The sequence below is a fragment of the Lactuca virosa genome, chromosome 8 (genome assembly GCF_052849685.1).
Source record: "Lactuca virosa cultivar CGN04683 chromosome 8, Lactuca_virosa_CGN04683_v6, whole genome shotgun sequence".
Lineage (NCBI taxonomy): Eukaryota > Viridiplantae > Streptophyta > Magnoliopsida > Asterales > Asteraceae > Lactuca > Lactuca virosa.
The window spans coordinates 33,297,172-33,312,550 of NC_136433.1; the positions used below are offsets into that span (position 1 = coordinate 33,297,172).

Below are 15,379 nucleotides of genomic sequence, written 5' to 3' on the forward strand. Positions count from 1 at the left end.
TTTTTTTGTCATTTGTCACACTCTCATTCAATTTATCAAATATCATTTTATGGTTATTTTGAATTAATTTTTTTACAAATGTCATTTTATGGTTATTTTGAATTAATTTTTTACAAATGTCATTTTATGAGTTTTTCTATTTTATTAAATTCACATAATATTTTAATGTAATATTGTAATAAATGTAGTAATAAATGGATATTAATTTCATTAATGAAATTACCATTTAATTTCAAAATTTCCAAAGTTAAAACTCATTAGTTTCTTTTATTTATTAAAACTTAAAAGATAAAAAAAGATTTTCATTATAATACTTCATTATTTTTCTTATTTTCTTATAAATTCAAAATTTCAAATATTTTGACTTTTATATTTAATTTTTTTTAAACTAACCCATGCAAAATATAGGTCTCATGACAAATGATATAAACTTTTTGACATAGACTAGTGATATAACATAAACTTTTTGACATATGTTATACAAAAGTCTAAGGAATAAATAAGTATGCAACATCAAAAATGTTGCACATGTCATAAATTGATAAGATAGATGAAATGATTTTCCTAAAACATTGGTGACATAATCATACCGTGATAATAGTCAAAGACGCCGTTGCTTTTTTAAACTCTGCAAGTCTTCCCCAAACTTGCTTTCCTTCTTCCCCTCAAACAAATTAGGGCTCTTAACATACATATAAGGTACTATAAAATCTTCAATTTTCCAATTCATATCAGTTTTGGTCCTTGTTTATGTCGATTTTCTAGATTAATAACAGCTCAATACATTAATTATTGGTATTGATCAACGATCCTGTGTTCGATGTTCGTAGTGTTTTTACGTAAGATGCAGAGAATACGGTTGAGATTTCCCTGTTTCCTTGATTTCACTTACGGAATTGTTTAATTTGCGTCTAATTCGTTACAGTTTCCGTTGCTTTACCTAATTGGTCATTAAGTATTTAAGGGAGACGAGAATACAGTTTTTGGAACTAACTGAGATATTTTTAAGAAGATAAATGGTCGGTATAAATTTTCACCTATGCTTCATTGATTACAGTAGTGCGTTAGTCTCAAAGTGGAAAGTTTTAGCAACTGTAAATGTCATTCATTTTGCATCCGTTTGTATATGGTATGGATGGGTGATATTTGAACCTTCAGTAATTTACTAGAACTAAATTTCTTTAAGTTTTATGTCATCAGAACAATTGGCGATATGAAACAACAAGAAACACATGCAGAGATTATGCAGTGATCATTTTTTCCATTGAATTATTCGCTTGAAACATGAGTTATTCACTAGAATATTGAATGCAGGTGTGCAGGGGCTTAAACTGACTTTCCCCACAGAGGTGCAGATAAGTATGGGGTTGCAATTCAGGATTGTCTAACAAGAATGCCCGGCATATCTTTAGTTGCTCGTGAAACCACGTACTGTACCTTCCATTTCAGGCTACTATATGTCATCTATCTGTATAACTAAGAATTGTTTAGAACTGTGTATGAGATTCTTAAATTTGATAGCCTTTGGGTTTTTGCTTTCATGGGTGTAGTGTATTCATTCCATTTTTCCTTTTAGGTGATCATGGAACAGGCATACTCTTTACATTGCAATTGCATACATCTATTTGTCTGTCCTTTTGAGTACCTCGTGCTTTCTGAAGCTTACAATGTATTGCGTGGTGCATGAACAAAGATATGCAAATTCAAATTCATGGAACAAGAAATCTGTTTGCAATTGCAGTTACTCTAGATGCTCAGATCCGATGTGCCGCCATGAAGCTCGTGCTCATTTGTCTCAGGAAGAGCAAACTGCAGCTGAAGAAAGCCTTTCAGTTTATTGCAAGCCTGTAGAACTATACAACATTCTTCAACGACGTGCTGTTAGAAATGTGACTTTCTCATTTTTACCTATCTTTCTCTCTTCTCTTCTCCCCTTCATCTTCTGTTTGCCTATCTTTTAGGCTATAATTCATTGATACTTCTTAACGGATGGATGGTTTCTTGCAGCCATCATTTTTACAAAGATGTCTGCACTACAAATCACAAGCAAAACAGAAAAGAAGGTAAGATTTGCAACATAATACTCGCAACTAATTGTACTGATGACTACGTGCTGCTTTCATTACTGAATAGACCTTCTAGGTTTATTCCCTAATTTTTTTTAAAGATATTTGTGTCCCTTCTGTTTATTGCAGGGTACAAATATCAGTATCCATATCTGGTGCTACTAATGATGGGCTGCAAACTCAGAGTCTTTTTCCTATGTACATGTTGTTGGCAAGAGCAGTCTCTACTACAAATGTAGAGGTATTGCTATCAAGTTTTACTTTTGGGCAAAACCTTCTATTCTTCACTTTTTATTATTATTATTATTTTTTTCTGATTTCTAGACACAGTGTACAACTGTTTATCGCTTCAATCGAGCATGTAAATTGACAGCTTTTGGTGGGGCCGACAACACGAGTTCAGCAAGATTTATTCTCCCTGAGATGAAAAAACTATCAACAGAGGTTAAATCTGGCTCTCTTGCTGTGTTGTTGGTTAGCTGTGGTATGACACTGTTTCTAAGTTTGGTTACATTTGGAGAATTAATGTGTATAAGCTTGTTACAATTTCAAATTTTGATCTACTTTTGCAGCTGATACCACAAATCTTCAAGGGATTGATCTAACAGAGGACCACATGTTTTCTGCCTCATGTAAGATGTGCTATAGATGGGTAATCTTCTTACTACTTGTATTCTGATATATATATTTTTACGTGCTTGACAGTGAATCGTGTGGGTTATTGCTTATTTGGGAAGATTCCAATGGATTTACTTCAATCTTCATGGGAAAAATCTCCTACAATAAGTTTAGGGGGAAGAGCTGAGATGATGTCAACTGTTATTATGCAGTCCTGCTTTATGAAGGTATGTTTGCTGTTGTGTATAAACACTAGGTATCAAGTAAAGTTAGTGAAGAGTGATGTCAGTGAAAATCCCTGAACATTCTATGCATTATTTTTGTAAATAACATATGCTAGTCAAGATATTACTACCATATTATTAATATGGTATCATATTAGGGAAATGTAGCAACTATATTATTACCTAAGACCTAAGTAATTAGCTATATGTAGGAGATTAGTAGAGAAAAGATTCTATTGTCAAATTAAGCATCTTTGTGAGGAACTAAAGTCGATCAAAAGCGGGTTGAAACTTGAAACTGTATTTTGATTCGTTACTTTTCAATAAAGTATTGTTATGGTTCCTATTGACATCTTATTTAGTACTTTTAAATTTTATTTAGCTTCATGTAATGAAATGTATAAAGACACATAAATAGTTTAGTACTTTTGCTCTATATCATGATCTTTCAGATTTTACACTCATACCCTCTAGGAATGTGCTTGCTGATAAGCAACTTTATCTAAACTTTAGTCTCCATAGAAAGTAGTTTTTTTCCCATATTTAACAAGTTTGCTATGATTTAACAATATTTTTAATGGAATAAGGGCTTATTAACAATATAAGGACTGGTTCATCTTTTTTGCTGCTCTGTCTTCTAGATTCTCATCATGGAGTTTGATTTTGCAGTTGAGTTGTTTGGATGGAGGAAAATGTGTATCATTTCACTTCCCATATAATTCTGAAGCTGTGGTAGGTTTGCTCTTAACTCTTTGCTTCTTGTCATGAACACTTTTTTTTTTCTTCTTAGTTTAATTACTGAATTTGTTCCTACTGCTCAATTCATTTTATGGTTGTTTAAGAGCATATTGCAGCAAGTACAAGTCACTGTTTCAGCAGAAGAGGTTGGGGCTAAAAATATGTCTCCCTATGACATGTATTCATACAATGATACCCCTAGACCTGGTATTATGAGGTAATTTACATTTGGCATTTCTTCATTTAGATATTTACTCGTATATTTATTACTTCCTTGAACTTTTTTATGTTGTATGTATTTACTTTTAAGGTTGAGGTCTGGAAATGTCATTTTTAACTACAAGTACTACAACAATATGTTGCAAAGGACTGAAGGTAAATGAATTTCTTGACACTTTTTTTTATTATGTCATTTCTGATGCTCTTAACTCTATAAAATCCATGCCAAATCTGCAGTTACTGAGGATTTTTCGTGTCCATTCTGTTTGGTGAAATGTGCAAGTTACAAGGTAGATATAGCTCTCTCTATATGTATTATTTACTACATTCTTATATTTTATGCTTCTTAGGGTCTGATTGTTTCTTGATAATGTCTTTAGGGCCTGAGATTTCACTTAACTTCATCACATGATCTCTTCCGTTATGAGTTTTGGGTTTGTAAATTTCATGAATCTTTCAGAAATTCTTGTTGCTATAAAATATTTACCTTCATAATAATATGAATATGCAGGTTACTGAAGATTATCAAGTTGTGATTGTATCTATGAGGACTGATATATGCAGTTCTGAGGTTAGTTAGCATACAACTTTTATACTCTTTTGTTGATGTTGTGTAACACTTATTTTGGAAAATAAATGTTGCTCAGATTATACCAGAAAATGTTGATCCAAAACAGCAAATGTTTTTCTATTGGTAAGCTTTAAGATTTTAATTTTGTCATTTTTTGCACTTTAGAGATAATTGTTAATTAATTATATAAAAAACATTTATGTACAGCTATAAGTCTGCGAGACGTAGGAAACCAAAAGCCCCAACTCAAAATGCAAAACACGTGCATCCACTTGTGCTGGATTCAGCCATGTCTGCAACTCTTAATGAGCTCATAGACAACACAGATTGTATGACTTCCTTTTGTCTATTCTTTATAGCAACGTACTTTACTTGTTTTACCAAATGTAGAAAATATATTCTATTTTTACCCATAATGGCAACATACTTACATTTTCATACTAGCAATATGTAACACATAAAGTACATTACCCATATTGGTAGTAAAATGTTAGTACATTGCTATTATCAATAAAGAAATTTTAGTACGTTGCTATAATAGGTGGAAAAGGTGATTTAAATTTGGTTGATTGTATTTAATATTTATAATTGTAGGTGTAGCTGAGTGTATGGAACATGACACATGTAGTCCAGATGCAAGTGCCACGTGTCACTCGTTTGCTGAACTGGAATCCGTCCAATCAGTGCCTGAAAACAACCTTCAACCTCCTATGCTACAATTTGCAAAAACAAGAAAGTTATCTGCTGAAAGATCTGACCCTAGAAAGTACAAGCATCTGCGTATTTCTATATGTTCAATTAATATATTATTTGGAGAAAAAAAAATATATAAGCTTTTATATATGAATTGTGTCTTTTATTGCAGCCGAGCCCTGTTGCAGAAGAGGCAGTTTTTTCACTCGCATAGAGCTCAGGTTACTATAATTTTTTTTCTTTGTTGGTGAAAGTAATTATTTGCATTTTGCATTTACTATGGAGTATATGGTCAATGGTGGTTATTACTTTTTCTTTTATTTGTGGTTTTAAAAGCCAATGGCATTGGAGCAAGTGTTTGCTGAGCGAGACAGTGAAGATGAAGTTGATGATGATGTTGCTGATCTTGAAGACAGAAGGGTATGTGTGTCCAATTTGGAGTAAATTACAAGTTTGGTCCCTGTGGTATACTCAAACATGACAGATTTAGTCCAAGTTCCGTTTTTATTACAAATTTGTCCAGTCCTTGTAGTTTCATTTTGTTGGAATATTGGTCCTTGAGTCGATAAATTTAATTAGAGTAAATTACACATTTGGTCCCTTTGCTTTACTTAAAATCTCAAGTTTTGTCCAATTTTTGAAATCTTCCTCTCTTCATCTACCCTGTTTTTTTGTAACATTTGTTTTCATGTTTTTCAGATGCTTGATGACTTTGTGGATGTTTCCAAAGACGAGAAGCAAATGATGCACTTATGGAACTCATTTGTGAGAAAACAACGGTAATTAAATCTACATTTTCCTTTTAAAATTTAAACATACACAATTTTTTGTGTTATTATATGCCACCATTTATTCAAAATTGTTTATTTATTTATGAATTATGAAAATGGTCTCAGGGTGCTAGCAGATGGCCATATTCCATGGGCATGCGAGGCATTTTCTAAATTGCACGGACAAGACCTTGTCCAGGCCCCATCACTCCTCTGGTAGCTTTTCCTATTATCATCTTTTATTCAGTAAATTACATTTTTCGTCCCTGAGCATATCCCAAAAAGTTTTTTTATTATTATTATTTTTTTTTTGCAATTTTGGTCCTTACTTGCTTGAGGTTCTTGTAACGTTTTTGGTCCCTCATCAAAGTAGAATGACTTCTTTGGGATCAAAATTGCAAAAGAAAAACTTTTTGGGACTAAAATTGAAAAATCAGCTATACTCAGTGACCAAAAATGTGATTTATTCTGGATAATATATATAAAATAATAATAAAAAAAAAGTAATATTTTGGTGTAACGCAACGGTAGGTGTTGGAGGTTATTCATGATTAAGATTTGGAATCATGGTCTTTTGGACTCGCGTACCTTGAATAACTGTAATGTCATACTGGAAAACTACCAAAACCAAAACCAAAGCCAAGAGATAGATCCTATTAAAATGGACATGTAAATCTGTTTCAAGCCCTATGTAATGTAGGTGACATATTTTGTAGGGTTTATATTTCTAAGCATACTTTTGTTATAATCTATTGGTAATATATCGGGTATGCACTTACTTACCATCTATTCTTCCCCACTTGAATAAGTATAACCTTAATTAACAATGTATAATATCTTATCTTACCACTCTTCTTGTGGCCACATGCATTGCTCCTTTTATAGTATTTGGTGTTTTCACAAGAGCATAGTAACACCCCCATTTTCTAGATAACATGCCCAATTATTTGTTTAATTTTTCAATCAAAATTTTGGCATCACCCTTGTAATCATAACATATCCGTAAGTAATCTACTATAATTTGCAATTGGTCTCAGGTCTCGAGCATAACAAAAATGTAAGTCTACCAACTAACTATATAATGACTTGTAGCCTCAGTATCCAATCCAACTAACTAAACTGAAGATACTTCTGTGCTTACTCGTCCAAATCTTTTTACATTCTCTTCTTACCTTGTAAACATAATCTTCTAAAGATCCACTCATTCGTTACTTGTCATGGAGTTGTAAAACGGGTAAGTTCAATGTTTAGCAAGTAACGATATGCTATCATGTACAACCAGAATTCAACTTATCACTACTTATTATTTTAGGCCGTGTTTGATAGACATATTTCCAGGTCCAAACAGATCTTTCTGGCTGAATGGGCCGGAAAGATTGTTTGATTTGCACAAAAAATGGTCTTTCCCGGTAAGATATGTCTTTCCCATAAAACTCCAAAACCATATATCATTATGGCTAAATGGTCATTTTCACCATTCAGCACAGTTAGTCAGATATATAATCAAACAACATGGTTTCTTTCCAAGTCGGTAAACTTTCTCAAACAACATTTTATCAGACAACTATCAAACGGACCCTCACTTTTGAAGAAGGAATAAGTTGTTGACTCAGACGTTTTAGCCAAACTTTAGTCTAAATGCAAATAACTCTTCTCTATGTATATAATTAGTTACTACCAAAGGGCCCGGTGTTATCAGTTGTTGTCCTTCTTATTCGAAGCCAAAGATTCAAGTCTTGTCTGGGATATAAGTGGAATTAGCAATAGACTAGATTTGCTGGTTAAAAAAAAATATAACTAGTTATTTAAATTTTCTACTACCATCAAAATTATCAAACATTTTTTTAGAAAAATAGCAGTTTCGACAACAATAGCATGTTAAATCAACATCTTTAAGTGGTTTCAAATGTGAAATACTAAGGCAGTAAACCATCAACAAACGCTTAACCTCCATTAATGAAATCAAGAAAAGAAAAACAAAACGGTTAGGTTTGAGTTCATAAATTCACAAGAACAATATCATTGACTTCGGGATTCACAAAAACATAAAATCATGAATTCACAAAAACAATGGTCAATGTGAACCACCTACAAGTTTTCATTCCTAAATTCTCGTATAGTGCAATGGCAAGTTAGGGATCTGAATCTCATAAGTATGTTGTATGTAGTTCAATATGCTTAAACGAGAAGTTAACTAACAAAAAATACAACAATATTTTATTAGGGAAGTGATTCGTACACAATATATTTTTTCCATACACAATAATATGCATTAAAAAGTCGTATAGTACAAACATATAAAGCCTAAATTGTTGTGTATAGAAAAAAAATGTTGTGTATAAATCGCTTCCCATTTTATTATGGTGTTCCTAACAAGTGATTGATTAATTAATGATTTTGAAAATCTTAACTACTAGTGTAGATTATAAAGAATGGTTACCATGACATGTCATGTCATATTTATTTAAAAATTTTAATATGTAAATATTCAAATAAAATTTTAAAATTTCATTAATTGAAATTAAAAATGCATAACATAAATTTAAATACCTAAAAGCTTAAAAAATACCTAATATGAGATTAAAAGAAAACAATAACTAAGGCGGAGAGAGAGTGGTGTCAATGTTGTCACAGTCCACGTAAATGTCATCTAAGATTTGTCATAACACATCATATTTTTGCCATTTACACGTTGTAGGTTGTTATGTTTGTCATGCTAATTTTTTTAATTAATTAATATTAAAAATTAAAATTTCAAACAAATTATTTTTATAAAACCTAAAATTTCATTAAACAATAAAATAAAATTACAACACACCAAAAAAAACACAGAATTTAAAATTACAAAACCTAGAAATTCAAAACACGAAACATAGAAATTTAAATAACGACAACCTCTAGATATTATATTTTTTCATAACCTCTTCTTTGACTTTTAACGTCATTTCTTTTTCGCGTCCCGTAAGATTGCTAGTGTTTTTTTTTGTCAAGATTTTATGACACAATTTTTTTTTCTTTCTCTTGTGCGACCACCAAGTATTGCTCCAACGTCGACTTCAAGTTGTCCATTTTGGTTGTTAGATGATCGATGTCACCTGAACCACTTGTCGTAGCTTTTCCTTTTCGTTTCGTCTGTTCCTATGGGACGAGTGACTCTTGGAACCTCAAAAGGCTCCTCCTCATTGAGGTCCATCCCAACATGCACATCGGGCGATTGACTATGATTTGTTTCAGAAGTTTTGCTTATTTTAGAAGACCCATCCATGAACGTTTCCGAACTTTCGATATCTTGCCACTTTTTTGACATCTTCACGATATTCCACACATGAAGAAATTTGAAAGCTATCCATTTTTTACTCCGAAAAAGTGCTAGAGCATTTTGCAAAATTGATTCGTCATTTGCACCACTTTGTCATTGTCGTTTCACAGTAGAAAACACTACATTAAGCTCAAGCACAATTTTTTTGACGTTTTCTCCACTTCGAGTAAATTTGATCATTTTTCCTGTAGTTTCCACGATTCATTTCCGCGAGAAAACGTCTAGTAATTTTCCGATAAAAAGTGGGTAAGTCTAAGTTTTTTCTGACCTTCAGATCTTCAAAAACATCTACCCACACACACGAGCTAACGTCGTTTCTTCCTCCGTGGTCTATGGTTGTGGAGCTGCCCTTCCTATTTTCTTAGGTTGTGATTGAATTGCTTTTGGCTCCAAATCCGTTTCCTGTACGACTTCGGGTTGTGATTGAGTTTGGAATTGGGTTTAAGTTTGGACTGGCGAGTCGAGAAGATGGTTAAATGGGTTGAAATCATTTTCCATTTGCGATTGGATTTGAGATGAGAAGTTCATTTGAGGTTGGTTTTGAAATTGTGGATGGTTTTGGAATTGTAGTTAGTTTTGGACTTGATATGGGTAGTAAGCACCACCATAGTGTAAATTGGGAGGTGAATAAATTAGGCCGATCACTTTGACTTTGGATGAAAGTAGGTGATGAATGTGATATTGGGTTTGTGTTTTGGGTGTTTATTTTGGTATTTTTTTTGGAGTTTTTTGGTTGGAAGAGGAAGTTATTTTTCACAAAAATATGAGCTTTTGTGTGAAAATCTGAAGAATGTAATATGGTAACCAGTACCGAGTAGTATTTATATAGGGTTAAAAAGAGGGTAAAATTTTAAAAAAAATTGAAAAGAAAAATGGTGAAAAAAAGCTCAAAAAACAATAGCGAAGTTCAAAAATTCAAATACCTCATACACTCTCTCATCGACTACTAAGCACCGAATTGCCACACCGAGCTTGGTTTGCCAAGTACATGGCCCGATGTTCACCGAGCACACGTCGGTTTTCGCCAAGTGAGGTCAAAGTCACTCCGTCGAGCCTAAAGGTTGTGGTAAATTTGGATTTTTGATTGTATGATTGTAATAAATTTAGATGATTGAAGGAAGGTGAGAAGGAACAATCCAGAGAAGAACATGTATGAGAAGTTGAGAAACCGATGGTGAAAACCATCATGGCTCTAAACAGCTTGATATTGGAGCCGACTCAATATTAGGATTGTTCATAAGCCTACATAGGTATAAATGAATAAAGAGTGTATATATATATATATATATATATATATATATATATATATATATATATATATATATAGAGAGAGAGAGAGAGAGATTTTAATTAACAAAAACTAAAGAGAATATATGGCTTGGGGATAAGGGTGCAAAACTACAAACGAGTCAAACCGAGCCCGAGTCTGGGCAAGCTCGACTCAGACTCGTTTAAGTTATAAGGGGATCGAGCTCGAGCTCGGCTCGATTCGAGCTTTATAGTACAGAGCTTGGCTCAAGCTCGTGATGAATTATACAAGCCCGACTCTTTTTTGTATCTGACGAGCCTAAATAAGCTTAAGTTTGATTCGAACTTTTTAAGAAGCTCGTTTACTAATATTTTAAATCCTTAATTTTTCATATATATATATATATATATATATATATATATATATATATATATATATATATATATATATATATATATATATATATATATAAGGGTTCAATTGAGAAAAAAAAAGGTTGAGAATGAGGGAATCATTCTCAGTCACACATTTATATTTGCCGCAAAACACTTAGGCGTACCGGCGGAATAGGTAACGGACACACATGTGTTTTTCCAACCAAACATGTTTCCTTAAAGTATGTTAATCATTACCTTAATATACACAAAAACATTTTTTTTTAAATGTTATTTTTATCGAAAATTTATTTTAAATATATCAAAATTCATAACTTTTTAGTCTCTATAAATAGACATCCATATTGATATAGTTTTAAGATAAAATAAAAAAATTATTTTTTTAGAGTTTCAGCTATCGTTATTCATAAGTGAATAAAAACGCATCAGATTTTTATTACAGTACATTCGTTATTCACTTATGAATAAAACGCATGCTTAACTTTTTTTACAGTTTAAATATCGTTTATATATAAATATAACACGTTATAAAGTTTTCTTACCTAAAATATTTTTTTTAAATCATCTTTCGTCACATGTTATATTTATATATGAATAAAACGTGTATTAATTGTCGTTATTCATATATAAATAAGTAATATGTTAAAAAAAAGATGAAATGTTTTAAAAATTTGAACTACTTATTTATATAGGAATAACAAATGAATTGTAACAAAATTATGATAAATGTATTATTCGTATATAAATATAATTTGTGAGGAAAGTCAATACACGTTTTATTCATATGTGAATATAACATGTGACGAAAGTTGATGTAAGCTATAAAAGACTTTATTATATGTTATATTTATATATGAATAATATTTAATCTGTAAAAGAAATTAATCATATTTTTTTTATTCATAAGTGAATAACAAATGTGTTATACTAAAAATATGATGCATTTTTATTCACTTATGAATAACGATAGCTGAAAATATAAAAATAAAAAAATTTATTTTATCTTAAAACTATATCAGTATGGATGTCTATTTGTAGAGAATAAAAAATCATGAATTTTAGTATATTTAAAATCATTTTTCGATAAAAATAGTTTTTTAAAAATTAAAAAAACAAAAAAACTATGTTTTGTATATATTAAGGTAATGATTAACATAGTTTAAGATAACATGTTTTGTTGGAAAACACATCTGTATTCCTTTCCCATTTTCGCTGGTACCACGGAGGCTTTTGCGGCAAAAATAAATGAGTGACTGAGAATGATTTCCACATTCTCAACTTTTTTTATTTTCTCAATTGAACTTACATCTCTCTCTCTCTCTCTCTATATATATATATATATATATATATATATATATATATATATATATATATACTCGTTTAGGGTCGTGAGCCTAATCGAGAGCTTAGTGACACTTGCCTGTTTAATAAACAAGCTTACTATTAGGCTTGAGCTCGGCTCTCATTAAAATTGGTCTCCGGTCGAGCTTGTCGATCCCGAATAGTTTGGTCTCCGGCCGAGCTTTTAACGTTTCGATCCCTTTAATAAACAAGCTTACTATTAGGCTTGAGCTCGGCTCTCATTAAAATTGGTGTCCGGTCGAGTTTTTAACGTGTCGATCCCGAATAGTTTGGTCTCCGGTCGAGCTTTTAACGTTTCGCTCCCGAACTTTTAACGTTTCGATCCCGAACTTTTTGGCTGCACCCCTAATTAGGGATGCTGAGGTTGACATTTAATTACTTTGGCCTAGGGCAGTGTCGATCCCGAATAGTTTGGCTGCACCCCTAATTAGGGATGCTGAGCTTGGCATTTAATTACTTTGGCCTAGGGCGGTGTACATCCCCGTCGCATACAACGTGACAACAATGTAAAAGTGACTACTAATATTTAAACCTTTATTATGTTTTTTTTGTCATAACCATTTACAGGAAACACCAAACTACCCAGAATTTTGCTATAAGTGGCAAGTTGTGATAAAAATGACTTCTTGTTACCGAAGATATGACTTTTACAGGGAAGAAATTAAATGCTGCTATTTATAGATTTGAAGTAAGTACGTATTATAATTGTTGCAAAAGTTATAGATTGCTGTATAATTAATAGGCCGGTGAAATATTTGTTATAAGGAAGAAATTAAATGCTGCTATATATTTATAGATTTGAAGTACGTACGTATTATAATTGTTGCAAAAGTTATAGATTGCTGTATAATTAATAGGCCGGTGAAATATTTGTTATAAGGAAGAAACTAAATGCTACTGTTAATAGATTTAGAGCACCCGGTATCGGCCTCAACGAGAAGAAACAGGCTGAGGTGGCACGGCTCAACGCCGTCTTAACGAGGGGAACACCGCCCCCTAGCTCGTTGCATCTCGTCGGTTGAATCTCGTGGCCACGGAAACGAATTGAAACGGAAAAAAAGAACCGTTGCTTATGACCATTTCGGAAAAAAAACATTAAAGGAAACATATTTATTTTCAAAAAGTTGGTGTTGCATCTTGTTGTCCATTTCCCCACTTGGTGTTATAACACCACTTGCTTGCCTATTTCCCCACTTGGTGTTATAACACCAAATGCTTATGTGGCATGTGAGGTGGCACAACTTGATGTTGCATCTTGTTGCCCATTTCCCCACTTGGTGTTATAACACCACTTGTTTGCCAATTTTCCTACTTGGTGTTATAACTAAATGCTTATGTGGCATGTGAGGTGGCACAACTTGGTGTTGCACCTTGTTGCCCACACCCAATGCTCTTAAAAAAAAATTGTTACAACTGATGCGGAAGTTACAGATCACGCGTTAATGGAAATGTGCCCCAATATAATAAATATAGCAACTTCGAGAAAGACTAGCTAGAATTAATCTGAAAATTTTAAATTAAACATGAAATATATATAGAACTTGTACTTGATTTATTACATCAAACATAATACACACAAACACCGCATGAACACACACACAAAATCATTTAACCAAAAAGAAAAAAGCAATAAAAATAGACATATAGCCGACACATGATCATAGGCATGAACATTATCTCCTTCACGAGAGAACCTACAGATCAGCTCTCTGGTGGTGTCCCATTCCGGTGGCTTGCTCCGCCCTCCCCTTCATCTCCCGAGCTTTGTAGCCCAACTTATCCCTAGCCTGATCCAGTGAGTCAGCCCCTGGTGGGTGCCCACCAGTCGCGTACTTGTAAATCCATGATAACACCGTCACCGCCGCCACTCCAAATCCTCCCGACGTCAAAAATCCAGTGGCCAGAAGAAACACGGTGATGGCAGCCGGGACAAGCACCGGACTGAAGATCACAAGTAGCGGAGTGGCGATTGTCAGTGCGATAACAGTCCCGGCCAGTGTGAGACCGGAGAGAACCAGGAGTGAGCCACCGGCGGTGGCGGCCGTGGCTGCTTTGACTGCTTGGTGAGCCCGCGGAGAGGTGTTGGTGTACTGCTGCTGGTGCATTCCTCCTACTCCTCCTCCGACATGGTGTTGCGGATTGTAGGTCTGATAATCTGTCATTTTCCGACGGTGGATTGTTGAGATTTTTGGTAGGTTGATTGGGTTTGAGGTGGAAATATGAGAGCTCCGGGGGTTCTATAAAGGGTGGAGAAGATGGTGATGGAGTGGCACGTGTTGAAAGAAGGGTGTCACGTGTTATGGGAACTGCTTGTCATGCAATGCTTGCATGCTGTGAGAAGGACACGTGGTGTCTCGTGTCACATTTTAGTAAAATTTTGCTTGTAGGAAGTCATCAAAAGGATGAGGGGTGAAAGTTTAAATCTTGTATTCTTCGAGGGCCGTATCCTTTTCTTTTCTACTTTTTGTAACTTTCGAGGGTATGTGGAATTGTTTACAACTTATTTAAACAATATAATATATAAAATATCTGCTGCTAATATAGTAAGTTATAGTTTTGTTCTATGTTGTTTATATGGATCGGTATTTCTAGTTTTACTTTTAAAAATTGGCTAGGCTCGATTATGTAGTTTTCAATAGTTGTCTGTGTGGTTTATATTTGTTAAAGGGCTTTATAATCATTGACGGAGCTTGAACATTTGAGTCGGGGCTGAAAGTAAAATATATATAAAAATTGAAGAACAGGGGCCGTAGTCAAATTTTTTAGTTTTGGGTGTAATATGTAAAATCTTTAATAGTAATGGACTAGTTAAAAAAAAAATCTGTGGCCCCCCTCGCCCTTAAGAAGATCCGTCCATGTTTATAATGAATCTTTTTTTGGGAGCTGACCATGAAAGAAAATTTGTTTGGGTTAAATGGGAGTTGGTTTTGGCCACTGCTTTGAAAACCAGACCGAACCGGCCCGTTCAACCGGGAACTAGACTAGTTATTGCAGGGGCGGAGCTAGGATTTTAGGATAAAGGGGTCTTATATATTTAAAAAAAAATATTCAAATAACATAATCGACTTTGTAAAATTGAAAGAGACAATGAAAAAGAATAAATGGTATAAATAGAAACTACATCGATTTTTTTAAGAATTCAATAATTATTTTTC

At 33.2% G+C, this 15,379-nt stretch overlaps 2 protein-coding genes across 4 annotated transcripts; one reads left to right on the forward strand and one right to left on the reverse strand.

Annotated features, from left to right (window-relative positions):
* The first annotated feature begins 562 nt into the window (after positions 1-562).
* EMF2 (VEFS-Box of polycomb protein) lies at positions 563-6,684 on the forward strand. 3 transcript variants are annotated; one of them, XM_079066904.1, is made up of 22 exons: positions 563-699; positions 1,315-1,428; positions 1,742-1,889; positions 2,008-2,063; positions 2,196-2,307; positions 2,391-2,550; positions 2,639-2,698; positions 2,772-2,911; positions 3,578-3,640; positions 3,751-3,863; positions 3,957-4,021; positions 4,103-4,155; positions 4,246-4,299; positions 4,377-4,436; positions 4,513-4,559; positions 4,644-4,765; positions 5,031-5,202; positions 5,302-5,350; positions 5,466-5,549; positions 5,829-5,908; positions 6,026-6,115; positions 6,431-6,684. In XM_079066904.1, exons 2-22 carry the CDS (start codon positions 1,394-1,396, stop codon positions 6,570-6,572), a joined length of 1,905 nt encoding a protein of 634 aa, XP_078923030.1. In that variant the 5' UTR covers positions 563-699; positions 1,315-1,393; the 3' UTR covers positions 6,573-6,684. The 3 variants fall into 3 exon arrangements, with proteins under 3 accessions (XP_078923030.1, XP_078923028.1, XP_078923029.1); XM_079066902.1 differs by lacking the exon at positions 563-699 and having other exon boundaries at positions 1,577-1,889; XM_079066903.1 differs by lacking the exon at positions 563-699 and having other exon boundaries at positions 1,577-1,889; positions 3,763-3,863.
* Positions 6,685-13,755: 7,071 nt separating this feature from the next.
* Positions 13,756-14,491, reverse strand: LOC145132591 (oleosin Cor a 13-like). Its single transcript, XM_079067436.1, has one exon. The coding sequence runs from the start codon at positions 14,384-14,386 to the stop codon at positions 13,919-13,921; it is 468 nt and encodes a 155-aa protein (XP_078923562.1). The 5' UTR covers positions 14,387-14,491; the 3' UTR covers positions 13,756-13,918.
* Between the last annotated feature and the right edge of the window lie 888 nt (positions 14,492-15,379).